Source organism: Dasypus novemcinctus, chromosome 19 (genome assembly GCF_030445035.2).
Source record: "Dasypus novemcinctus isolate mDasNov1 chromosome 19, mDasNov1.1.hap2, whole genome shotgun sequence".
Classification (NCBI taxonomy): Eukaryota; Metazoa; Chordata; class Mammalia; order Cingulata; family Dasypodidae; genus Dasypus; species Dasypus novemcinctus.
The window spans coordinates 34,743,777-34,770,688 of record NC_080691.1 but is presented as its reverse complement, the minus strand read 5'-3'; the positions used below and the strand labels follow the sequence as shown (position 1 = coordinate 34,770,688).

Below are 26,912 nucleotides of genomic sequence, written 5' to 3'. Positions count from 1 at the left end.
AGGCCAAGTGCTTTGGGTAAACGATTTAGTCCTACTGAAAGCCTTAAAAATGTTCTTAGCTTTTGACTTCGAAAGCCCACGTCCTGAAAACATGATTGAGGTAGTAATCCTAAACTAGAAAAGTTCATCCCCGTGTTATTTGCAGCATCAAAAAAACCAGAGCACCTGCTTCTCAAGTATAAGGTTCAATCCCTAGCCCCAGGACCTAAAAAAAAAAAAAAAAAAAAGCAGACACCACCTAACTATCCACTTACTGGAGAACATTTGGCAAATTACAGTACCATCCTCTTGAAAGAATGTTATGAATACACTGAAGATGTGTTTTGAGACATTGTTTTTGAACAACTATAAGGTATAATATGCATGCTATAAGACTTATTCATTGCAAGTTTACAGTTTGATAGTTTTCAGTAAATTTACAGACTTGTGCAACCACTACCATAATCCAACTCTAGAACATTTCCACACCCCAGAGTTCCCTCATACCTGGTTTCCATCCTCAGATACAGCATCCACTAACCTACTTTCTATCTCCAGAGATCTGCCTTTTCTGGACACTTCACATAAACGGAATCAAGCAGTATATAGTCTTTGACATCTGGCTTCTTTCACGTAACAATATTTTTGATGTTCACCCATGTTTTGTGTATCATTCCTTCTTGTTGCGGAATAACATACCATTAAATCATTCCATGGCGACACCGTATTTCATTTACGCACTCACCAGTTGATGGACACTTGAGTAGTCCACTTTTGGGCCATTATGAATAATGATACCATGAACATTCGTGTACGTATGTCTTTCTGCGCACTACGTCTTCATTTCTATCCAGAAGATTCCTGGGAGCAGAGGGGCTGGGCCGTTTGATAAGCGTAATCTGACTTTTAAGAGACTGCCAAACTGCTTTCCAAAGTGGCTGTACCATTTTACATCCCCGCTGCAGCATACTGGGAAGCATTTGCGGTGACGCTGGAAGGTACTTATATTGGCCCATAAAGCAAAAAGCGGGGAGGACCACATGGCACACAAACCGTCTAAAGTGGGCAGATTACAAAACACTCCACACAGAAAATGAAGACTGGAAAGAAATACACCAAGATTCAAAGTAGGAGACCGGGGGTGGGGGAGGTGTGTGCGGCTCACTTCTTCCTTCGACTTTTCTAGACTTTTCTCACTTCTAGCTCGGGGCTCGAGGACCGAGCGGTCTTCTGCGCTGACCCCTCCCCCAGCCCCTTCCTGGGAGATGCCCCACCCCGGCTCTGGTCAGAGCAGCCATTGTCCCAGAGATTTCCAAAGCCTCACGAGCCTGTAGGAAGCCGTTTTCGGTGACCTGTCCAAAAGAATATGGCATGGGCAACTTCTATAGATGACCTGGCGTGATACACCAGGGGCCACCCTTTCGGGAGTGAAGAGCCTTGGGGCGTGACCTCATGCTCTCGCGAGAGTCTAGCGCTGTGCTCTCTTCTCGCGAGAGCCTTCGTGCCCGTCTCTTCCCGTCCTTACCTGTTGTGTTACTGTAGTAGCTTGAAATGGGCCACGGCGGAAGTTACACCTAACGAATTGGCTAACGCCACAAAGCTGGGCCTGTATCTGGGGGACTTGTCATCAAACATTTACCAACACATTGCTGGTGGAGCCCCCTGCCCCTACAGGGCCTCCCAAGGAGCAAGTGTCAATATTCCAAGAGCCAAGAAGGGACTTTTCCACTCTGATGCGGGGAGATGGGAGGAATGTGACCAAGTGCAAGCAGCGAAGGCTTCGGCTTGAGGAAATGTCCCCACAGTGTGGGCTCTCCAGCTTGCAAGGGCGGGACTCAGAGAAGCACTTGAGGCTGGAGAACAGGCGTGGAGTCAGGTCTCTGGGGAGAGGGGCTGGGAGTGAGGAGGGGGACAGGGACGCCACCCACCGTCCCCGCGGGAGATACCGGAGAGGCCCCGAGTGACCCACAGCGCCCACTGCACTTCATGTCTGGGGAGCAGACGCTGGGTTATGAATAGGCCTGACGTGAGGAGGCTGCTTGGGCCGCTGCGCCACCCACCCCTCCCTTCCCATCCAGCCTAGGACAGGCCAGGTCAGCGGCTGCTTCCCAAGAATCGCTCTCAGCTTCACAGCTCCGGGGGAATCCTGGCTGTCCGTCTGTGCTGTCCTCAGCGGCGGCTGCCCAGAAGGGCACAGCACATAGGCACGCTGAGAGGGAGCTCCGTGTGGGCCTTCACTCGCCACGTCCTGCCCCCTCGAAGGCTCTCAGCCAGCCCCACTGACCCACGGCTACGAGCCAATCCTACCGGGAGGCTTTGTCAAGCCTTAATTTAAGCAAGTGTTCTTATCGCCCCATCCCCTTCCAGGCCTGACGCTCACACCTGCCTCATCAGCTGCTGTTTTAAGCCCAGGAGGAGGCCCCAGACACTCAGAACGCCTGGTACAAAGTCTTAAGTCTCCACTGGGGAGGTGAGGGAGGCTGGTGAAAGGAGAAAGCAGCCCCAAGGTAGGATGGCTTGAAACTCTTTTCCAGCCAGGCCTTGACTGTGGGGCGGTTTACAAATGCTGGATCTGAGTGGCCCCTTGTCTCCAACATCCAGCCCCAACACAGCAGCCCCCTCTGATGACTTCACCAGTCTCATAAATGCCCAAGTCTTCGTGGTAACCTACAGAGCCCCTCGTGACCCGACCCTCTTATTTCTCCCTGCCCATCTTCCTGAAGCCTCTCCTCCTCGCTCCTTCACTTCAGTTACACTGACCTCCTGGGTGGTGTGAACCCTTCCATGCAAATTCTACCTCAGGGTCTTTGCACATGCTGTTCCCTCTGCCTTCAGTGCTCTTCCTTCAGACATCTGCTTGGCTCACTCCTTCCCCTTCTTCAAGTCTTTGCTCAGAGTCATCTTCTCAATGAGCCTGCCTTCATCAGCACCTATTTAAACGGCAGCACTGGCCCCCACCCCAGGACTCCCTATTCCCTTACCCTGTTCTTTCTACCCCATAGTACTTGATCATCATCCATCGTGCTATTTTATATTTTGTTAGTTTCATTCCTGACTCACCCTCCAGAGCATGGCCCTACATGGACCTGCCTTTTCATCTGTTTACTGATGTCGCCCCAGAGTCTGGCTCGTAATTGTTGACTAAACAAATGTGTGGATGAGTGAATGATTAGGAGTGTGGCTGAGAAGGCACAGAGCAGGCCTTTGGCAACAATTCTGTGGCAGGGATTTCTGGAGTCCCCTTTGTGCCCACACACAGTGGGGCACCATGTTATCATGGTCCAAAGTCAAGTCCTGCCACCACCATTACCCTTTGGGTCCCTGGGCAGTTCTCTGAGCCTCAGTTTCCTCAGCTGTAAAATGGGAGGGTGCCATATACTAAGCAGGAGCTGTGTCACTGGGAGCTACTCTCAGTTGTTCCCTTGGCTTCATGCTTGAAGCTGGTCTGGAGCCCCACAGGGGGAACCCAGCACCAGACAATTCCCATTGAGGGAGACCCTCCTATGTGCCAAACTCGGAGATAGGTCCTTACAACTAAATTGCCCCCAACCCCTTAAATTTCTACTGGACCTAGAAATCCATTATCTGAAAACCCAATATCATTCACATTTTGGCAGCTCCTCAAAATGTTTAACATATAATTACCATATGACCCAGCAGTCCTCCTCCTGGACATGTATCCCAAAAGAATGGAAAATAGAGATTCAAACAGGTACTTGTACACCAATGCTCAAAGCAGCAATATTCGTCTTAGCCAAAAGGTGGAAACACCCCACGTGTCCGTTGACAAATGAATAGATAAACCAAATGTGCCCTAATCGTATAATGGATTAGTGTTCAGTCATAAGAAGGAAGGAAGTACTACAACCTGGGTGAACCTGGAAAACCTTATGCTGAGTGAAATGAGTCCGGCATAGCAGGACAAATGTTGTATGATTCCATTTATGTGAAATATCTAGAATAGGCAAATTCATAGAGACAGGAAGTAGATTACAGGTATACTGGGAGTGGGGTAAGGGGGAATGGGGAGTTATTGCTGAATGGTGTAGAGTTTGGGTGATGGAAAATGTTGGTAATGGATGGAGGTGATGATTGTACTACATTTTGAATACAATGGATACCACCAAATTGTACACATGAAATGGTTAAAATGGATATTTTGGGTTATATATATTACTACAATAAACATTTTTTTCAAAATCTGTGATCACATTTCATTCCCATGACAGCATCCTGAGGTTGGCCTCAGTCCTTTAGTGTAGACCATGATGCACAGGTGGAGGTACTTCCTGAGGTCACCCAGCAGGAAGGCAGTGAGGCGTTCCATCCCCGAGGTCCCAGCTTCTCCCACTGATGCTTGGCTCCCAATCACAGCCTTGGTCCCTCCGGCCGCCTCCACAGCAGTGACAAGAGAAGGCCAGGCTGGGCCTCGGAGGTGCTGTGTGTGCTGCTGGCATGTTGTGGAACGCTAAGAAGTCGACTCAAGTAGGTGCTTTCAGGGGTAGGGCTGGGTGTGCCAGGGACACTGAGACTTAGCGTCTCTTTGGCATCAGTTTGGGCCCTGGGCCTGTGGCAGTCTGGGGATCAAAGAGGTTAACAAATTCACTCAAGGTCACACAGGAGGGCGTGGGGATGATGCGGATGCCTAAATCCCTGCTCCTTCAGCTCAGCTGTCCATCTTGGCCCTCCGACCCAAAACAACACAAGCCGGACTGTGGGCAATACTACCACTAGCAATTACGCACTGCTGACGCAGAGCCTGTCACTTTGTCTTCCCCACCACCCTCTAAGATGGATTCTGCAAACCCCCACCTCTCAGGAGACTCTGGCGGCCGTAGGGGAAGAGGCCTGGCCCCCGCAGCAGCAGGTGTGGAGCTCGCTCTCCGACCCAGACAGTCTGATTCAGAGGCTGTGCTCACGGCCGCTGTAACATAGGGTTCCTAGGCATCTCCTGGCACTGGGCCTGGCATGTGGCAGCTGCTCAGGAAAAGCACTGTTCCCTTCCCCTTCTTGTCTCTTATATGGCCATCTTTTGTCCTGTTGGACTTTCTCCTCCATGACACCACCCCTCTGCTCTCCTCTGCCCTATCGCCCCCTAATATTCACCCTCTGCTCTAGCTGGCCACATAGCTCATGCCACTCTGCATTTAGAATCCTGTCGTGCCCAGACTTTGGTGCAGAAGTGTAATGCTCATTCCCCGCTAGTTCACAAGGTCCTGGAGGCAGGCTGGGAGCAGCACATGAGCGAGGCAGCACAAGGCCAAACTCCTGGTCTCTCTGACAGCCACACTGGGGGTCAGGCAGGCAGGCAGGGACCAGGAGGCAGCGTGGAAAGAAAGATGCTGGGAGACTTGGACACACTGTCTGTGACTGGGTGTCTTCTGATTGCCTCTCCAGGACTTACCCTCACACTGAGCTGTTTGGCCTCTACCAATGGCTCCCTGTGCTCCAGCTTCCAGGTGGGCTCAGCTAATGGGAATCACCTACCAGCCGAAGATTAGAGGCAGGGGGAAGAATGCCCCAGTTGCCAGACATTGGCCGCATCCTTTACCAAAGGTGCTTTCCAGCAGCCTCCTCCGCTCTGGCGGCAGCACCCTCTCCTGCCACTTCAGGCCCAAGGGAAGTAACAGCTCCCACTCTTGCTAGCCCCAGAGTGCTGAACCATCCCTATATGTAGATGTCAGCCGACTTCTGCAAAAGGCCAGATAATAGACCATTCAGCTTTGTGAGCCAAAAGGTCTCTGTTGCAATTCCTCAACACTGTAGTTTAAAAGCAGCCCTATGTACGTATAAGTGATGGATGCTGTGTGCCCATCACACTTTATGTTTAAAAGCAGGTGGAAAGCTGGATTTGGCCCGTGGGCCATAGTCTACTGATCCCTGCCTTGATGATTACATGAAATCCTGCTGTAGCTTTGGTAAATAACCCCCTTAATAACTTAATAATCTCAAATGACCGCACTGGAGTGATCCAGACCCCTGACTATACAGCCAATATTCCCACCTGGAGGAGACCAGCTGCCATGGGGACTGCTGGATGACAGAGCCAGGCAGAATGAGGCCACAGCTCCTGCATCCATGCCACCCACTTTCTGCAAGTACTTTCTTCCGGATTCCTCACCTCTGGGTCCCATTTTCCAGGCAGCCAAGCCTGAGCTGTTTCCCAAAGGGAAGGGCCCCTAGCCCGTGCAGGCTTATGGGGGCTTGGTCCATCTTTCCCTGCTTCACATCCCTTCCTCCATTCTTTCCTAACCTGCTGTGTCCCAGGAGGGTGCCCACCAGGGATCGTGTCCCCCCCAGCTCGCTGGCTCTCTGGATTCTGGTTGAATTTGGCCAGTGGGAAGCAATGGCAGGAGACCCTGTGTGGAAGGAACTAGGGATCAGGCCCCAGCCCACCCATCTGCCAGTGTTAGGCCCTGGTGTGGGCAGTGCCTGTGTTTGTCTAACTACAAGCACAGCCTCCTTCACATGGTCCCTCTCCAGTTGTCTCCAATGCCTGCATTTCCCTTCCTCTCCCTTGCCCCATCATGCCAAAGGCTAGTAACCACTTCCCACTGCCATTGGTCTCTGGGTACTTCTACCTCTTAGAAGAGTTTTACTAAAAAACCTCTCCAAAATGCCAGTTGAGTATAGGCTCAACTGATAGAATACAGACTAATGGAGCCAGGGGGCAGGGCAAGTAGGTTTCAACTCATGTATGGAGCAATGGGTAGTGGCTGTCTGGAGTGGTATACAGGAAGGACTCTAAGCCTTTATCCAGGCACACTGGAAGAATGCTATGATTGATTATTAATGTCTGCCCTGGGCATGTATTGAGGAAATGGTGCACAAGTGCTATCTATTTGCCACCTCGAGACTAAAGGTACAAAGGTGATCCTCATAATCCCTACGTGGTCCAGCCAAGTTTACCCGGACCCTGAGCCAGGCAGTAATGAAAGGGACTATTACCAGCATGCAGACCTTTCTCTTGGGTACTGAATCCACAGCCTGCAACTAGCCAAATTCAGGCCACACTCAGGAAAGCTGTGTTATCCAACAAAGATGAATAAGAGGAGAGGGCATGAGTGAGAAACAAGGGCAGGAGGGTTAACAGAAGGAAAAAGAGATGTTGAAGAGGGAAGTTGGTGGAGAAAAACAGGTGAGGCAAGATGAGAAAGAATAGAGAAAAGAAGAGAAAAGAGGAAATGCAGGGAGTGGATACAAGCTGAATACGTCATGTGCCATCAGACAACCAGGAATTTATGAGTAGACAGAGTCTTGGAATTCTGGCCCCCTTGGAGGAAGTCCTCTCTTGCTTATGTCCCATGACAGGGAGGTCACTACTAAGTATGACATTTCAGGTCTGCTCTAATTGCTTCTTTTCTTTCGAACCAGAGCTCTAAAGGCTCTCAGAGACTAACAAACCACTTTCTACGGTGGCATCTATGGTCTGGGGTGGGAGGGGAAAGTGACTTTGCCAAGGTCCCACAGCTCCTGACAGTGGCAGGACCAGGAGCTTCATCTCCCGGGGCCCAGTCTGACTCTTGTTCCTCCTACCCAGAGATCTGTCTCACAGGGTGGCCACATGCTGGCCTCAGTCCTGCTCTCTGGAGCATTGGAGAGCAAGGTTAAGTCCTTGTCCACGTAACACCTATCGAGTGCGCCAGCATTTTCTCATCTGGAGCTTTCAACCATTTCTCAGGTGACATGACCTCCCTGTCCTTCAGAACACCAGCCACTGTCCCTGGGTGTCTTCCTACCCGTGCTCTGCACCAGGCATGGCCCTTCACTCCACCAGGAGCTGGTGGGGGGAAGGCAGTGGGTTCCCACCCTTCACTGGGCTGAAGTTCTCAGACATTAGCTTGGGCCCTGTTCTGCCTGTCTTTTAACCTCTCAGGGCTGCAGTTCGCCCTTCTGCCAAATGAGACATGGGTCTCTCTTGCCCATATCACGAGGCGGTACGAGTACCCAAGAAGCAGGTAGATATAGAAGTCCTGTATGCCTCTGAGCAGTTGCTGACTTTATGAATGTCCATTGGCAGCAGCCACATCCCCCATTGGTGCATATCAAGTCCCATGTTAATTAAAATCTCCAAACACTTTTCACATCAGTGGCTGACAAGCCAGCACCTTCCCTGCATCTTCCATCCCTAAATCACGCATTGGGTGTTTCTTAGAAAAATGATTAGAGAGAAAACCTTTGAGTCCTCCAGCATCTGTTTTCTGCTCCTCACATCTGTGGCCACCCCACTGACTTAGGTGGACACACACCCCTTGCCAGCCACCTGACTACCTGATGAGACACTAGACCCCATAGATGGGGATAGCCAGTAGTGCTCCTCTCACATGCCAGCACCCACTACTCTGTGGTAGCTGCCTGGAATGTTGTATTGAGAAGGACACTGAGCCATGTTTGAATTCAACAGGAAATCTTTCTGTGATCAGCAAGCAATGTCTGCCATAGGCACAGGAATGGATAGAGGTGTCCCCTGCCATAATGAAGCAAGAAGCTGGTTGGACTCCTTCTGGGAGACTTCCCTGTTTTTGGGGTTCAGTTGCTCCATAAAATGGCTAGTGGCTACCATATTGGATAGCACAGGAATAGAACGTTTCTGTCATTGCAAAAAGTTCTCTTGAATGGAACTACAACAGTGGTTCTCAACCAGAGACAATGATGCATTTGGAAATGTCTAGAGGCATTTTTTGGGGGAGGAGGTACTGTTAGCATCTAGATGCTTAAATCCTACAATGCATAGGACAGTCCAACACAAGAATGTGGCCCAAAATGTCAGTAGTACTGAGGTTGAGAAACCCTGGTCTAGAATAGCAAATGAAGGGGAGCATAAAGAGGGAAAATGGGCAAACTGATCTTGACTTAAAAAAAAAAAATGGCTGTGACATAGAAAAAACTGGAAAAGAAAAAAAAAAAGGGAGCCTACCCATTGTTGACAAAAGAACAAGAAATATTTCCTGAGGCCACAATTCACATACTAGCTTTGTGGCCCTGGGTAAGTCACTAAACCTTTCTGATTCTCAATTTCCTCCTCTATAAAACTGGGAAAGTCTCACCCTCCCCCTTGATTTATCAAAGGATTAAATGAAATAATGAATTTGAATAGGTTTTGTTATCTGTCCCTGTGAACCAGTTGCAAAAGTCATTATCTTAGCCCATGTTGTTTATTAGACTAAATATACACGTCTCTCCAGAAAGGGCTCTGAGTTCCAGTTTCATTTTACTGTTTGCCTATCTTGAGCCCTTAAGCCCCCAAGTCCCAAGTCCCATCTGCAAAATGGAGCTCAAAACTCATACCCAAACTTACAGCAATATTAAGCAAGAATGGGACACTTAATCCCACTGATCTACCATCTCTTCCTCAACTCAGCTGTCAATCCAGCTGTCCTCCATGAGTGAAACCCAAACCCAACTGGTTCCCAAGGAACAGCTGAAAATGCATTGTCTTTTGTTGAAGAAAAAATTCCCTTGGGAACCTGAAATTCCTGCTACCCCAAATGTGAGTACTGGCCACATATTTGGTAAACCCACTTTTCTGTTTCTTGAGGATCTTTCCTTCATTGACAGAATGATATATGTTTATTACTTTTTAAGTATTTTAATTAACAGTTTCCAAATTCACAAACACTCTCTACTCACCAAGCAACAATTCCTACATCCCCTCTCTCCATCCCCTCATAGCCCCTAATCTTTAACTTTCTGTCTCTACAACCTTGCTATTTCTAGATATTTCACATAAGTGTCACCATATGCTAGCTGTCCTCATAGACCTTACTTATTTCCCTGGACATGACTTGAAAGTTCATCCATGTTGCAGCATGTCTCAGAGCTTTGCTCCTTCCTACAGCAGAATAATTGCCCATTGTCTGGATATATCACATTGTTTATCCATTCACCTGTTGAGGGACATTTGAGTTACAGAAACTTTATTTCTCGTGAGCAATTAAGTGCCAGGGAGAAGCACTGGGAGAACTGGAGCACAAAAGGAAAATGACAGAGTCAGGTGAGTCATGCCTTGGGTGAGGTGATTCAGATTAAGCTGATGGTGACACCAGATCCTTCATACTGAGCGGGATGTGTGTGTGTGTGTGTGTGTGTGTGTGTGTGAGAGAGAGAGAGAGAGAGAGAAAGAGAGAGAGAGAGAGAGAGAGATCTGCCTTGATGATTGTGAATGTGTGAATGCCCCTGAGCTCTAATGCTTAGGCCTTGTGTTATAAAGTTCATTTTTGTTGCCTCCACTCAAGTTAGAACTGAGACTTACCTCTTTGCTTTGAGGCTTGGAGGAAGAGGAGGACAGAGAAGATTTGGATGGGTAAGACTGGGGAGCCTCGGCTGCTCCCTGAGTGCCGCCAGCCTTGAAGTGGGCGGCTATTCACAGCCCAGTGCCATCTGGAGAGCTGTGCATCCCTGAACAGGTTGACCCCCTCTCTGTGCCCCCACAGCCCTGCCTGTGAACAGATGGGGTTGAACTGGTGCTACTCTGGGCTCCTCCAGTTGTCTCAGACCCACCTTCTCCATTTTTTCAAGCCATTTGATCCCACACAATTTAAACGTCAGGGTTTGTCATATGCCGCAGTAACTGATCACCTGCTTAAAATGGCCATCTGGTCAGTTGCTTTTATCTGAGAAGCGCTAGGAAAAACCAGGACCCAGAGCAAAGGCTGTCTCACCGTGGCATTGCAGAGATGCAGCCAGCATGCCCTTTCTTGGGGCAGCCCAAGGAGGTTCTCTCCAGTTCAGAGCCCTCTGTTCTTGTCTCAGAATGCCACCAGGAGGGCTTGCCCCTTCCCCTGCATGAACACTGCCTTACAAATTCTTTGCAATAATCAGACCCTACGAAAACGCTGTGCACATTCCCTTCGTTTGACAAGGGGGATGCTGAGCAGCAGCCCTCTGCGGTTTCGTTCACACAAACCAGAGGAGAGACACGCATACGGAAGAAAGGATAAGCCTGAATCAGTCAGTTCGTCTCCAGTGTGCCAGGCGCCCGGGAGGTTTTAAATCTGCAGATTTTGGGGCCCCTTTCTCCAAGAGTGCTCAGTAGGTCTGGGATGTTCCATATTTTTAAAGTTCCCAGGTGAGGCTAATGGAGGTAGTGGATCCCTGGTTAGGTACTGCCCTGGATCCTCAAACAGATCTCAGGGATGGTCTTGCCCAGCCCCCTTGGCTTGGGAGAGGGACTTGCCAGAGGTCACAGGGTCACAGAGCCAAAACCAGGCACCCAAGATGACCAGGCCTGTGGGCAGAGGACACCAAATGTTTATTAGTTGATGATATGTAACCTTCAAAATAACTCAGGAGTCTAGGAGCCTTTGTTGTCATTGCTGTCTTCTCTTTCTCTTTCTCCTCATCTTTCTGCTTCCCCTGCTCCTCCTCCCTCATCTTCCTCTCATCCTTCTGCTGCTTCCTGGCCCTTTTCCTCCCCACCCCCTCCTCCTCCCCCTCCTTCTCTCTCTCCTTCCCTCCCTCCCCTCCTGGCTTCTCACTCTCTGCTCTTATTTCCTAGAACTCATCCATATCCCAAGACCCCATAGGTGCCTCTCTTCTCTTGTCTGCTCCCCTGGCATAGCCTGGACACTTTACTCAGATCCAGGGAACAATTCGGGGCAATAGCAGACAAGACCCTGCAGGAACCATCGTCCTGATCCACACTGGAAGCCCAATGGCTCCTCTGGCCTCCACGAGCTGCTGCCCTACACCGGCAGGCGCCTTCTTGGAGGGCACAAAGTGAAAGTAACAGCTAAGGTTTCCAGGCCACATGGGGTCTAACCCCAGGTCCCTGCACAGGCCGGTCAAGGCTAGCCGGGGCAGCCTGCTGTTGTCTGGGGCGTCTCCCTCCGGCCACCTCTGTGGGAAAGCTGCACAGAGGCAGCAGCTGAGACCTGCCTCCATGACCCCCGAGCTCCTGGGCCGGGGGGCCCTGGTAAAATGCGGAGCTCCCCCACCACTCCCTGCCGCCCCTGGCCGCCCAGCACTGCAGCCGGTGGGTCTGCTCCATTCAAAGAAATGCTTGGAAACGGGTGTGTCAAGCAAGGCCCCTCCTCTCAACAGAGGATCAAGTGAATTCTGCATGAAATTTAAACCTTCGGCCGTGAATCACCACCACCCTCCCCCCCACCACGCATACATGCTTTATTGGGAACAAAAAGCGACTAAAATCAAGGCTTCTCCTCAGCAGGACTGAAAGGTGAAATGGGGGGTCAGGGGAAGTTGGGCTCCCTGACCCCCAGTTGAAAACCAGCTAAGCTGAAATGACGGGTAGCTGCAGACAAATACAACCCCTGAAGCCTGCCAGCTAAGAGCCCACAGTGGGAGTTCTTTTGTGACTCTAAACAGACTTTCTAAAATGATTATGCCAAACAGCTGGGCCTTGCCAAAGGGTGAGCCCAGAGAGGGTCCCCTTGCCCCAGCGGGTTGTTCTAAATTCCTTCCACTAAATATTCTACGTGAGCCACACGGGCCGCTAGCTGGGGGGAAAAAGAGGCCTGAAGGATCATGGCCTGCCTCGGCGGCCCCCCAAAACACATGGCGGCCGCGGAACTCTCGCCCACCGCCTCGCAAGGTGCCCTTAGAGAAACCCAGCCGCACAGTACCTTCTCCCCAGGAGGCCGCGGGCCACAAGGAGCTGCTAGCGCCCAAGTGTCCTCCCCCGGTATCAGCGGAGGCGCCCCCCAAGCCGGGAAGGCAGGGGTGAAGGAGAGCGGTCAGAAACAGGCTTCCCCACTCTCGCACACAAATCCCCTTCCCCTGCCGCCCCTCCCCGCCCCCCACCCCCCAGAGCCAATGTGAGAGCAGCAGCTGAGTCGACAAGTCATTTCTAAAATTAGCCGGTGAGCCCCAGGTCTGGCCAGGAGACCGCGTTGACCAGGCGGCAGAGAGCAGGGACATATTTGGTGGCGCCGAGCAGGGGAGGGGACAGCTCCCGACGCAAGCACATTCTCAGCCGTCGTCCTGTCCCCCGAGCTGCGCACCCGCGCTCTGCCCCCGCGGTAACTGGAGGCCGCAGGCGCCGGCAGAGCGCCCAGCCCTCACTCCCGCACCCGCCTGCGCCCGGACTCCGGGAGGAGCTAAGTCCAACTCCTGTCGTGCCTTTAGGAACCAATCCACGAGTGTAAATGTGGCGAACACGTACGCAGCCGTTATCGCATGCTGGGCCTGCTCCTCAGAGCTTGGATGGACTCTCAATATTCGCAACAATCCTAAAAGGGAGGGTCTCCCCCACGCCCATATCACAGGTGGGGAAACTGAGGCACAGCGGTTACTCAACTTGCCCGACAGGCGGTGGAGAGCTAGGCTTTGAACCCAGGCAGGGTTGGCGTCAGGGGAAACACTCCTGAACACTACACCAAACTGGACTCTGTAAAGTGCTTTGTCCACTGAAAAGCAGAGATACATATACATATATATAAATTTAAATAAAACTGCAGAACTGTACAAACACAAAGAGTAAACCCTAATGTAAACCATGGACTGTAGCTAATATAATAATGTTGCTTCATCAATTTTAACAATGGTACCACACTAATGCCAAATGTTAATAATAGAAAAACTGTGTCAGGGGGGTGTTACAGAGGAACTCCACTTTCTGCATGGTTTTTCAGTTAACCTACAACTCTTCTAATAAAAAAATTAAAGACTAAGTAAAGGAGAATGTTAGGATGTATATATGGTAACAGAATAATCTTTTTCAAATGCATGGAACTGCACTACACAAACAGTGAACTCTAAGTTAAACCGTGGACTATGTATAGTTAATAGCACAATTATGGGAAGCCGATGTGGCTCAAGCATTTGGGCACCCACCTACCACATGGGAGGTTCCAGGTTTGGTTCCTGGTGTCTTCTAGAGAAGATGAGCAAGACAGCAAGCTGGCACGATGGGCTGGCGTGGCAAGCTAACACAACAAGATGATACAACAAGGAGACACAAAGAGGAAACACAATGAGAGACACAACAAAGCAGGGCACGGAGGTTGCTCAAGTGATTGATCACTTCTCTTCCACATGGGAAGGTCCCAGGTTTGGTTCCCAGTGCCTCCTAAAGAAGACAAGCAGACACAGGGAGTATAAAACGAGTGGACACAGAGAGCAGACAGTGAGCACAAATGAGGTTGGGGGAGGGTAATAAATAAAATAAATCTTTAAAAATATTAGCACAATCATAAAAGTGTGCTTTCACCAGTTGTAAGAGATGTACCATACCAATGCAAGGTGTTAACAGTGGGTGGTATATGGGAATCCTCTGTTCCATACATGATTGCTTTCTAAACCCACAAATTCTCTAAAACAAAAAATTATGGGGAAAAAAGACTAAGAAAATCAGGGAGGTCTACACAGCTGGTGAGGGTGAGCATCGCAACTCAAATCCAGATCTCTTTGATCCTGAAGCCCATTTGGGCCTGATGTGCTTCCCCTTGTAAAGGTCACGTCCACAAAAACTCGAGACTGTGGTTCTTTCCTGAGGGCTGATAGTGCAAGATTTTCTCAAAGTATTCTGTCCTTCTGGGTCTTGAAAATTGGCACTCCATTGGAAATGCATTGAAAAATGAATTGAAGCCTGCTTTGGAAATGGCAGTCTATAAAATAGACATGAGATTGAAGAGGGTTCCCCTCAGACCCCATGGAGGGCGATGTTAGACATCTTATGCTGCTCATCATGAAGAAATTGAAGACAACGGGTCGCCAGTGAGCTGTTTTCTCCCCATCAGGCTAAATCATTGGCAGCTGGAGGATCCACCCACCCAGTGCCAGATCCTGAAACGTAGTCTCCTGGTGCTTCTCTGTTCTTGATATTCTATAAAGGCTGTCAGTCTACACACGCGGGTTAGATACTTATAGAAATGATTCTCTGGGACCAGGACTGGGAGCTCCCTGTGAGTCATGCCCTGCAGGGATGATTTGGTTGGCGTGAAGGGAACTGTCTCTCCTGAAGGAGACTGGCACATCTTTGCCTTATTCCCCTGGCACCTGTGCAGGTTGACTTCTACCACCCAAGACGATCAAGCATGGCTTGGACCATCTGTGATTGAAGGCAGCATTTGGAAGCCTTGCCACCCAGCTGAGCATTTTTCTCCCAGTCTCCAGGTTGCGTTCCCTCGGTGAGAGGAAAGGATGAGAAAGTAGATGCACTCTTAGCAAGGCCTCCAGAAAACTGGCCACTTTTGGCTCCTCCAATTCAATGAGCATGGTGTCACCCATGGAGTGGATCATGCTGCTATGTGGTGGGGTGTCCAAACAGACCACAAACAGTGGGTCCCTTTAGGGAAGGACTAGGGAAATCATTACCGGGCACACTTGCCATAGATCGCAGGTCCTTCCTCTTGGAGACTTGCCCTCTTGTTCAATGAGCTCTGGGTCCCCAAAATGGCCAAAGGATTGTGATGCTTTTTTGGAATAACTGACCTCAGTATCCTGATCATCCATTCTTAATTTTTTTGATGGTACCTATTGAACTGGCCCCTTGTTGGTGGCCTACCTATTTCGCCCCAAGGGATGCTACGTTCCATTAGTCTCTGAAGTCCCTGAGGGTCAGGATCCCCTGGCAGCCCCTCCCGTCTTGCCTCTCACTAGGATGACCACACCCACCTGGTTTTGCCGCCTCCTGCTTTCTACCATTGTGGGGTCCTATTATTCCCACTGGTATCAGAGAGCCATGTATGTGCTATGTGTGTGCATGCCTATAAACTGGAAAACTGTGCTGTGTGCTTCTGCATGTGTGACCATCATGAGACTCCTCAAGTGTCACTGCAGGGACCTGTGTCATGTGTCACAGTCCCCACCATCTGCCTGCATCTGTGTCTCTTTTAGTGGCTGGTACACAGGAAGTGCTCGATGTGTTTACGGAGTGAATAACTGAATGCATGAATACTGACCTCTAGCAGTTGTCTGAGGACCTGGTCCTGCATCATTATTTCCCTAGCTGTCCTTCTATCCATCCCCCATCAGTGTATGGTCTCCTGGTTTGTCCCATTGCCCAGCACAGGGCCTGGTCCTGAGTCGGTGCTCACAGAATCTTTGGTGATATAACAAGTGAACCATAGACTGGAGCTTCTTAGAGTGTGAGGTGAGAGCAATCCTCACAGAGTAAGTCCCCAAAGCCCCCCTCTGACCAGGGCCCAGAGGGAGTATATCTGCACAGAGCTCTCAGAACACTGTTTGCAGGAGCAGACAGGTAGTGGGGAAAGGGCACAGGCTTTGGGGCCAGGTCCAATCTGTGGCTTCCTCACTGCACGCCTTGGGGAGGTGGCCTTCCATTGCTGGGCCTTAGGGTTTACCCTGCAAAATAGGGATCCTGATCCCAATGGCGGTCCCAGTCCACATGGCTCATGCTGGGTGCTCAGTGGGTGCTTGTTGAATGACTGAATGACTGACTGCAGATCTATAACTTCTTAGGGGGGCTGATTCCCCTCTCACTAGCACATTCCCAATGGCCTCAGTGTATTCTCCTGCTCACTCATGCCCAGTAACCAAACCATCCATTGGGGCTCTGAGTTTACTTAGTATATCCCCCAAACATGCCCACTTCTCTCAATGCTTTACTCCCTCTTTCCACTGTCCACCACTGAAATTCTGGCAATTTGACTAACCACCCCCAGAAAGGGCCATCATTCTTCCCATGCTTCAAGGAGCCAGTGAGTTGTTGAGTCTGCACTGCTCTCCCAGGGTCCTTGCCTGGATGGAAAATCTCATGTCCTGGGAGAGTGCTCCCAAATTGATAAACTCTCCCTTCTCCTGCTTCCCTTGCTCAAATACCTTAAGAACCTAATGCCCCACCTTCTTTCCTGCTCCTGCCCAGGTGCAGCTCTACTGTGGTCAAATTCCTTCCCACCTTTATCAGGTCCAGCACAACACTGACTGGGTTCTGATGTAACTTAACACAAGTTGTAGGCTCAGTGGCTAGCCCATTTTTCTACTGGATCACTTGACTTGCTATTGATTTGTAGGTGTTCTTTATATATTAGACATATTAATCCTTTGGCTGCACATATTGCAATATCTGCTAGTGTCATGGCTTATCTTTCACTCTAGATTCCTTTCATTGAAAAACCTTCTCCTTTATTTTGGATAGAGTTTTTTTCTATGTAACTTTCAGTTTTTCTCTGTACTATCTTTTGGTGGTTGCCCTAGAATTTTTTTAAATATTCAGTTTAATTAACTTAAAATCTAAAATGCATTCACATTTTCCCAGTTGACTTACTTGCTCAGTGTTGATTAACTGGTTCTGCCTGCCATATTGATCTCTGGTGAACAGGCTACAGGCTTACACCTTCAGTTTTGGAGATTTGATGAACCTCGGGACCACTTCCAAGTGAAATGCTCTGAGCAACCCTAAAGTCAGTAAGGGTCAAACTCCAAGTACTGGTTACTGTGACCTCATCTTCTGGACCTCACCAACACTGAATGCACCTGACACAAATATGAAAAGGGGACATAGGAACAACAGAGGAAATTCCAAGAGCTAGACTAGCTGAGACATATAGAGGCATGACCAACTGCACCTTTACTATGGATTCCGTGAAAGGTAGAGGGCAGACAGTGAGTCTGTGTCTCCCTAGAGAGGCATGACCATCTGCAAACAGTGTGCTCAAAAATCCCCACCACAAAGCTAAGTTTTGAATCATGAGCACACCTGCACTCATGAGCAGTTTGAGTTATGATTGGTGTAAATCCGTACTTTAAAACATGATTCAGTTATTTAAATTTCAAAGCAGCATATATTTACCTTATTCGGTAGCTGACCCTTATCTGCCCCTATAGGCAGGTCTTAAAGGCCGTAAGAAGGACTCATGCCTCATCTTCTCTAGGAGGATCGCAGCTCTCCACTTTGCTTCTAAAATGAGAATCCAGGTAGTCTTTCCCCCTGGATGGATCTGCCCAACCTGGGGCGGGGAGCTGTAATTGTAAAATATCCTGTTGTGGATCCATGAATAGTTCAAAACACTAGTAAAATGAAAGTTGGTCTGTACAGAGAGATCATAATATTCAAACAACACTATTCTGGGCACTATGTATGTTTTAATTCACTAAATGCTCAGCAGACCTCTAATGGATGTGGCATGTGTATTTGTCCTAACACCCCGTGTAGACGAGGAGATGCAGGTACCAAGAGGTAAAGTGACGTGCCCAGTGTCACCCTGGGAAGAAGGTGGGAGCCTGACACGGCTCCCATACAAACTGACTCCACTTCCTCTTGCCCTTTAGTGCCTCACACAGAGACATGTTTCACAGGTTATCCAATCAAGATGATGTCTCATCCTAAAAGGGTAAATGAAGAATGGGGGCATTTTACCCAGATACTAAGGTTAAAAAAACAAAAATAAAAATGTAACAACCAGTTGTCTGTGATAGCCACCAGTCAGGCAAAAGTGCTTCCTTGCTGTGATTATCTGCTAACTGCCTGTCTTCCCTTCTAAAGATCCACAGAATCAATTTCCCCTCCAGACTCCATCAATTAGGCGCCTGGTCAGTGGTGCATATATGAGCCCAAAGTAAAGGCCGAGAGTTTTATTTGGTTTATCTACTCCCCGGAAAGAGCCTGCCTGAATAATTTGGACTGAAAAACTTCTTTTGATCTCCAGTATCCAAACTGGTGACCAGGGAAAGAAAGCCGTACAGTCATTTGATTCCTCTCCTCTTCAGTTCAGTATATGATTAGAGCCCAGATAAATTGGAAGGGGCTCCAGCCGCAAGGAACTCATAGTTTAAAGGGGAGATTAGCACAATTATTCCTAATGCAACATGGAAGAAATCATAGAAACACTGAAGGGAGTGGTTATTTTGAATTCCCAAGTACAGCATCAACAAAAGTCCCTTGCGTTTACCCTTAGTTAGAAACTTGAAGGATATACTTTGGCTACATGAGTTCTTCAAGATCATCTAATTCAATTCTTTTATCTTATGGATGAAAAAACTGAGGACCAAATAGATTAACTGATTTTCCAAGATGGGTTGGGAGTAGAGTCCCTCATACTATCCCTCCTTCCTGCTACCAAGGGAGTGGGTTGATTTCAATAGCTCTCTGGAGAGTTCTCAGGTCTTGTTGCTGGAGAGCAGCCCTTGGTCATAAAACACTCGGATCCAGGAGTCTGTGATTGCTGCTGCCTTCTGCCCACGGAGCTGACTACACACTCCCTAGCTGGGCCTCCTTCCAATCGCCAAGTGCAGGAAATGTAATGGCTACATAGACCAGCCAGGACTTCCTTCTTTCTGGAACTTTCAGGAGGCAGAAGGGGTTTCCAGCTCAAGAACAGGAAGTACACAACCCACTTTCAACCTGTGCCTCTACAGACAGACAGACCTGTGTATATGGCTGGGGTCAGGCATCATGTCCTCTTGGGGGTTCTGGTTGAAAGTGGCATGAGTCATGGCATCCCTGCAGCACATCCTCTTGGGGTTGGGGGCAGAGAGTTAGGGGGCCCCTTCCCAAGAGAGGCTGGACCTACTGGGCTTCCTCGTTGCCTAGGCTTTCCACAGGCATTTTCCCTGCAACCTGCCCTATAGAAGGCAGGAGCAGTTAGTCTCCAAAATCTTGAAACTGTGAACATGGCTGTGTTCCAGCTATCTGAGGAAACAGTAGGAATGCTTGTTGGCAGTTCCTTTCTCTTCCATGAAATCAGCCTCTGCATGAATTTCCCAAAGTCAGGATTCCTGAAAATGAGACTTCTCATGATGATTGGATAAAGAAATGTGGTCTTTAACTGGGGGGAGGGAGGGGAAACAGCACACTAAAGTAGATAGCTTTGCACAGATTCTTTTTATTGAGATATTGTTATATAAGCAATTCACCAACACAGAAACCAGTCACGCTGCTCCCAAATAACCATCAGAGGTGGTGACTTTAACATCACCGGCAAGGCATTGACCATGGACTTGGAAGAGCATCTCCATGGAGGAGACTATTTCAAACGTGCACTAGTAAGTAGTATACTGAGAAAGGGAGTATCACCCTTCGCTGGCACAATAAATATGAAAAGAATTAAAACAAGTAATTTTATAGGTACAATATCTGGATTTACAATATCTAGTTCACTGGCTTCACGTGGTATAGCAATGCACGATAGAAAACGGATTCATTTCTTAAACAGTATTGTACTTTGCCAAGAATATAGGGAATACATTACTGTACGATGGATATGGAACCAGGAAATCAGGCAAGGGAAAACATCAGCAGGTGAGGAGGAACTCTCCCGCACAGAGAAAGACCTTCGTTCTCTTCTGCAGGAATCCTCAAGGGTACCCTTCAAAAATAAGACAGTAAGACCTCTTGTGAAATCTGAATCATATGTGAGGGCTCTTGCCTTCATGACCCTCAATTCCCAAGCCTTTCTGAAACAGAGAAGGGAAGATGTCACATTCAAATGTGTCTCCTAAAAGCAGGGCTTTGGACCCAGCTTACCATGTCTGGAGATGCGCTGGCCCACGGCAGAGTCCAGAAGAGCATCTTTCCCATTAGCCACTGGTAAAGCACAAACAACAATCAAGTCTTGAGGCAACGCCAAGGCTAATCTGGGGCATTCTGGCACAATAGAAGTAAGGCATTGTGCTCTGCGGTAGTACTTCAAACCCTAAAGGATACAGAGAAGGGATATCTACTCGCCCAGCTCACATGAGTTCCTAAATGATGCTGTGGTGTTAAAAACAAACCTATGTAACAAGGAATCACACCGAAATGGCTTACTGAAGTTCTCTTATAGTCAACCTGGAATAAAGCACTCGGAATACCTGTCAGCAAGCAGGAGGCTTTCTGAAGAGGTAGATGGAAGCAGCATTTCACAGCAAGCTTGCTGACGGATGCTACAAACAAAGTGCATACGCCTCTCAGCACAGACCAGCAGATAAGCCAGTGTTAAAAATAGTCCAGAGCAGGGAGAAGAGATGTTTGTCCCTACACTCTTTATATGCAAGCTGACTTTACATATATGGAAACTTCTGACTTTCTAAAAGGGTAAGTTAGTCATATTGGAAAAAACATCATTTCAATTTTACTTTATGAAACACAGAAACAGGACTGCCATTTCTTTAAATAACAAACTATACAAATAAAAAGGAGCAGAAATGATATGGAATGTTTTTGATGAAAACAAACTGATGGATTCAATAAATAATATAAAATGTTTTGTGCTAAAATAGAACTTTGGGTTTTTTTTTTGTATGTGTAGCTTAGCAATCTTTATGTTACTCAAAAAAAGGCAAATCTATTATAATTAGTTAAAGCATAGAAAAATACAATTTAACAATAGAACTAAAAATGGCCAGTGTTTAGCTTATAAAGCACATGTAATATATACATCATGAAATATAATCAACTAAGACAGAACAAATTCAATTTTAAGTCCATTATAATTTGAATAGAGTTAGAAATATATCTCCATTTCCTACCATTTCATCAAAGACATTTTATATTTAGGACAGAACCAAAAATGGAAATACATTTGCCAGTTTTCATAGATGTTTCTAAAGTATGACATTTTTATAACTTGTAAGGTATAGATCAATTAACTATAAGAATATGAGTTATTTAACTCTAAAATGCAGTTCAAACTGGTGTTTTTTCCCCATATATTTTTGATGAAATGTGTATACTGTTAACTCACTTTCTGTAGTGGTGGTTTTTTTTTGTTTTTTTTTTTTTTAAGATAAAGGCAACTTAAATTTTGGGTGCTGCATTTATTAGTCAATACTGTCAGAAACGTGGCCCCGACCAGTGAAGTGAGCTGCCTCTAGGCCTTTGGGGGGATCAGGCAGCATTACAGCACTTGAGCCTGCAGGAACGGGCATTCCTGTGATTCTACTCTATTAATAAAAGCACAGGGTCTTAGTTATTTGAGGACAAAGAAAATGTAATATCGATTATTATTCAAACAAACGAGTGTCATTTCAGAGTTCAACTCTCATTAATTCTACAAAACTTTTTTTAAAAATATGGCCTGGATAAAAACATTCATATGGGCAGGAATTTGAATAATTAATTCAAGCTTCTCAAGTAAATCTAGGTGAGTGAAAGGGAAAATCACATTGGATCTTTAAGAAAAAGAACTTCTTAATTGAAACTATTAAAGCACACTTCAGAATCATGAATCGCACAAAGAGTAAGGCCAGGTTTTGTTATTTTAGTGGCTTTACTAGAACTTTAATGGCTTCGTTAACAATGAGCACCACTGACCAACTGGCCAACTCCCTGACAGTGGTCCTACAGGTGGCGGCTGCAATGCCCCAGCACAGCGCACAAGGCCAAGTGCTGGCAGAGGTTGCTGGAACTGCTTCTGCTCTGGACCCCTGTGCCTCTTCCCCTCAGGGACACCAGGCTGATGTGCTGAGCAACGTCGCAGTTACAGAAAGTACTGATGGAATGCACATGGCCTCCCAATAAGCTTGGCAGCCCCCAACTCCAAAATAAAGTAGCAAGAACTTAACTATTATTACTCAACTACTCTGTGGAAGGGGCAAAAGAAACAAAAACCCCAAACAATCCTTAACCCAATCATTTCCTTAGGGCTTTGTGGGGAAAAGGGAAAGATTTTTACCATAAAATCCATGAACTCCTTTCTCCCTTTTGCCCTATTTCTACCATTCTTCTTCTGTCTTTGACATCCACTACTACCACCCCATGACCTCCCAATCTGTCGCAGACCCAAATCCAAGGCTGAATCCTTTCCAGGAACAAGCAACTAAGTCAGACAATTCCTCATGCAGGCTGGGGAGGAGTTAATTTGGCAAAAGAACCTTTGAATCAGATCCTTTCCCTGAACATAAATGAGAAAATATTACGTGATTAAATCATACAAATAAATTGTATCTTCCACTAGTCCATTTCAAAGTAAGTTACAGATTTATGTCATTCAAAAGAAATCAAACTCTGAGAATGTTTTCTTACTGATATGCTAAACTTTTGAACCGTTTATCAGAAAAATCAATTCAACTAAAAGTCAAATGTATTGACTTGGACCAATTTCACATTCTGAATGAAAGAAAAAAGGCATCAGAAAAAACACACTTGGCTCTTAAATCTAATTACAACCCATAATCAACTGGTAAACACTGTTTGTTAGTGGCCAGTGGGCCCTTAAAATAATTGCTCCCAATATCTGGATGGCACATTTTTCAAACCACTAATTAAGCTAGACCTTGTCTAGAACATTGTGTTTTTTTGTAGCTGCTGTTTTTCTTCAGCAGGATGCACCCTTTCCTCAGTGTGCCTTGACATCAGGCTCCTCATTTTCACATGCAGAATTTGACACTGTAGTGACAGTGAAGTGACCAGAGGCACAAGTGCTTTGCCTTAGAGGTGAAACAAGAGTTAACTTCCAGGCATGTTTTGCTGAAAAATCATACATAAACATGATAAAGAAAGAAAAACAATGAACCCAAATGAAGTGAGGGGGATACTCACACCAAAGAGAACATTTTAGGATAAAAAGAATAACTTTGGATTCACAGAAGTTTTTTGTTTTTACTTCCTTTTTTTTTAAGGAGGTTTGGGGGATTGAACGCAGGACCTCATACATGGGAAGCAGGTGCTCAACCACGGAGCTACATCTGCTCCCCAATGAAAGTGGTTTTTTCATTTGTTTGTTTTGTTTTTAGGAGGTATCAGGGATCGAACCTGGGACCTCAGACATGGGTAGCAGGTGCTCAACCACTTGAGCTATATCCTCTCTCCTCACGGAAGCTTTTAATTTATTCTACATATGTTACATAGCAGCTTAAAGAAATCTATTATTTTTAGGCTTTGCTTTATTGATTCCTTTGAATCATGAAATCAAGATATATTATAACATAATTTTATAAATATAATATACACCTTGATGATCTTCATTGACAATGCTAAAAGACCCCACCATATAAATCTAAAACAAGAAAGCTTTTTAATGGCCCAGACATAAGAAGGGCCAAACATCTAGGAATCATGAAATATTCTTAAAACCTTCTAAGACGACCAAGTTTACAAAGATTCTAAGCTGACTAACTTTTTCTTTGACCAGGTGAGCACCAGGGGCTAGAAAAACAGCATTTTAGGTTCTCCCAGCAGAAATAATTAGTCCCATTAGAATAGCCGCAGGGATGGGTCCAAGACCCCCAAACCAGACCCCAACACAACTCACTACCACCCTAGTGAGCAGCTCTTCCCAACCTCACAACATTCTCTTAATAAATTACATCTAGATGTCATTCTCGGCCACGTCAGCAGAAATCCTATGTTAGTTGGGGATGTGTAACAATTACTTGGCCTAAGTTTGAGACAAAAGGGCTCTCAGGGAATTTTTCCATTCATATTTCTTTTTTAAAAGAGGGATTAGGGAAGCAGACTTGGCTCAATGGATAGGGCGCCCGCCTACCACATGGGAAGTCCGCGGTTCAAACCCTGGGCCTCCTTGACCCGTGTGTAGCTGGCCCATTGGCCCATGCACAGTGCCGATGCGCATGGGGAGTGCCGTGCCATGCAGGGGTGTCCCCCACGTGGGGGAGCCCCACACACAGGGAGTGCACCCCGTGAGGAGAGCCACCTATCACTAAGGAAGGTGTAGCCTACCCAGGAATGACACTGCACACACGGAGAGCTGACAGCAAGATGACGCAACGGGAAGAGACACAGATTCCCAGTGCCACTGATGAGGATGGAAGCGGTTACAGAGGAACACAGGAACACACAGCAAATGGACACGGCGGGGGGGGTGGGAGGGCAGGGGAATAAATAAAAAATAAATCTTTTTTAAAAAAAGAGGGATTAAACTCATATTTTACTACTCTGGAGCAAAAATATCTTTGAAGGACAGGTAAACTGGCTCAATTTTACAGCAAATATGAGAAATGGCTCACTCCTGGAAGTTTAAAAATCTTTCTCAAGACTCCTGAACCCTGCGAACAGGAGAGATACAAAGCTCAGCTACAGCCCTAAGGACTGAGCATGCATTAGCTTGCAATTGAGGAGCTAACTAAAGACATTCATGGCTATACCTGGCCACAGCTGAGAGGATGCTCACTCCAAGATCAACTGCTTTTCTGTTTCTTTTTTTCCACAGAATTTGAATATTATTCTTCCCTTTCAAATAAGGTGTGTGCATGTGAATAGTACACACACACCCTCCCATGCTGGAAATTGTAGAGAGCAGCACAGTTATGTTCATTTAAACTCCAACTAGTAGTTGAGATGGATAATGAACCTCAAAACTTCTTTTCCAAAGTAATTTCTATGAAATAATAGATAGTTTCAGTAATTAACTTCGAAACTTTCCAAATATAATGTCACAAAAAACTACTTACTTTCCCAATGGACAAAGCACACGAATAGAAAAACAAAGATTTGAAACCACTAAAAATACTGAGGATAGGATGCAGACAATTATGATGTCAAGTTATTTATATTGTTAGTAGTTAACTTAGAGACATACAATAAAATTACACCAAGAAAAGGACAGACAAGTATGTGTCTTAATATTATTATTTTTTTGTCTGACGACATGGGGCCTTTGCTGGGAAACACACTGGTCCCTATAACCCAGCACTTATCTGGGGCATGAAAAGGGCATGGAAAACAACGGCGGGAAAACAAACCACAGGGTGGGAGGGGATGCCGCTGGGCAAAAGGCCTTCACGCTCTAAAGTCTGTCGCAGAACAACCTAGTGCAAAGTGTTACTCACTCATGACAGCTGAGGGGCAACAGAAAGGAAATATACACAGGTAACCCATCAGGACACATTCATTCTTCAGCATTCTTTTTTCAATAAAATTAATTTTAAGTTATACTAAAATGTAAAACAGAGCAATTCTTTTCCTTCTTTTATACATCCACTGTTGATGCGTTTCCAGAGGCAGAAGGAACCAGAATTACTGTGCCATATAACCACTTATGGTTGAAACCCAGAAGAGAGACTGGCCCATCGGTGCACATACACACCCAAACGTCCCAAACACTTATAGGTGCTGCTGGTTGACTTGCGCACCTGGGACTTGAAAAAAATTTTGTCAGTTGCCAGTGCCCTGAAAGCTAAAACTCCATTGCCTTGCCTTCAGAATCACTGTACACCTTTCCAGTGATCTACTCTTATGCCTGAAGTTATTTAGTGCCATCAAATCTGAAAATGTGCCATCTTCATTCCCATCTAATTGCGAATGCCTCAGTATGTCCTTGTCAGAGGCACGGTACGACAGATGAGGGTATGGCTCACGGGGTGAAGGGCCCAAGTTCAATATTTTCAGAAAATATCTTCAATAAGAAGTTGGTTCTGACAGGCACAAAAGAAACATACCGTTGATCTCCCATCCCCCAGTAGCATGGACAAAGACATCTAAAATCAGCAGTGACTGTTTATAGATAAAATATTGGCAACACTTAGGGCAATCTATTACCCAACGCTGACAATTTTTAAATCCCACCTTGGAAAGTCCAAGATATGTTTGATACCAGACATAAAAATTTAAGGGATAAGTAGGAATCATTTCAAGTTCTAGGTTCAGTCTATACCAAAATAAGTGTGCAGCAAAGTAAAAGAACTTTCCTTTCTTCAGTAGTTTTCGAGGACAGACAAATGCGACCGTGGAGGCACCAGGCGGGGAATGGAGAGCCAACCCATGCCTGAGGAAGGTCTCAATTGCTCGTAGGAGCATCTTGGCATCTTGGGTCATCCCAGCCACAGAAGATCTCCCGTGATAAGCAAATCCAACATTCAATTCCCATACTTCTCCCAAAAGGGCTGCATGCAGAGGCGTGGGCTTCCTTGAAGCAGTCTTCTCCAGGATCCTCTCTGACCTGGGTGCTAAAGGCCATTGCTGTTTCTGTGACAGAGGGGTGGCTTGGAGAGCTCAACGACACCAGCCCGAGGCTTGTGGAGGAACTTTGGGGCTCGACGCAGAAACCTCTGGGCCTCCATAAAGGTTTCCGTCAACTCTTTCTTCCACTGTACAAACTCAGGATCACTCTGCATGGAAATACAAGTGTAGGAAT

The 26,912-nt window shown here is 46.9% G+C and overlaps 2 protein-coding genes across 5 annotated transcripts in view; both read right to left on the bottom strand.

The window, feature by feature from the left end:
- The window catches only part of MYO18B (myosin XVIIIB), a 263,498-nt gene extending 250,731 nt beyond the window's left edge, over positions 1 to 12,767 (bottom strand). For all 4 annotated transcript variants that reach the window (XM_058281562.1, XM_058281564.1, XM_058281563.1 and 1 more), the window contains exon 1: positions 12,564 to 12,767. The gene's annotated coding sequence lies outside the window, so the exon portion shown is untranslated. The remainder of the gene's footprint in view (positions 1 to 12,563) is intronic.
- Positions 12,768 to 19,704: 6,937 nt separating this feature from the next.
- The window catches only part of GRK3 (G protein-coupled receptor kinase 3), a 152,508-nt gene continuing 145,300 nt past the window's right edge, over positions 19,705 to 26,912 (bottom strand). The window contains exon 21 of the mRNA XM_058281566.1: positions 19,705 to 26,886. Within this exon, the coding sequence (XP_058137549.1) occupies positions 26,725 to 26,886 (162 nt within the window). The 3' untranslated portion in view covers positions 19,705 to 26,724. The remainder of the gene's footprint in view (positions 26,887 to 26,912) is intronic.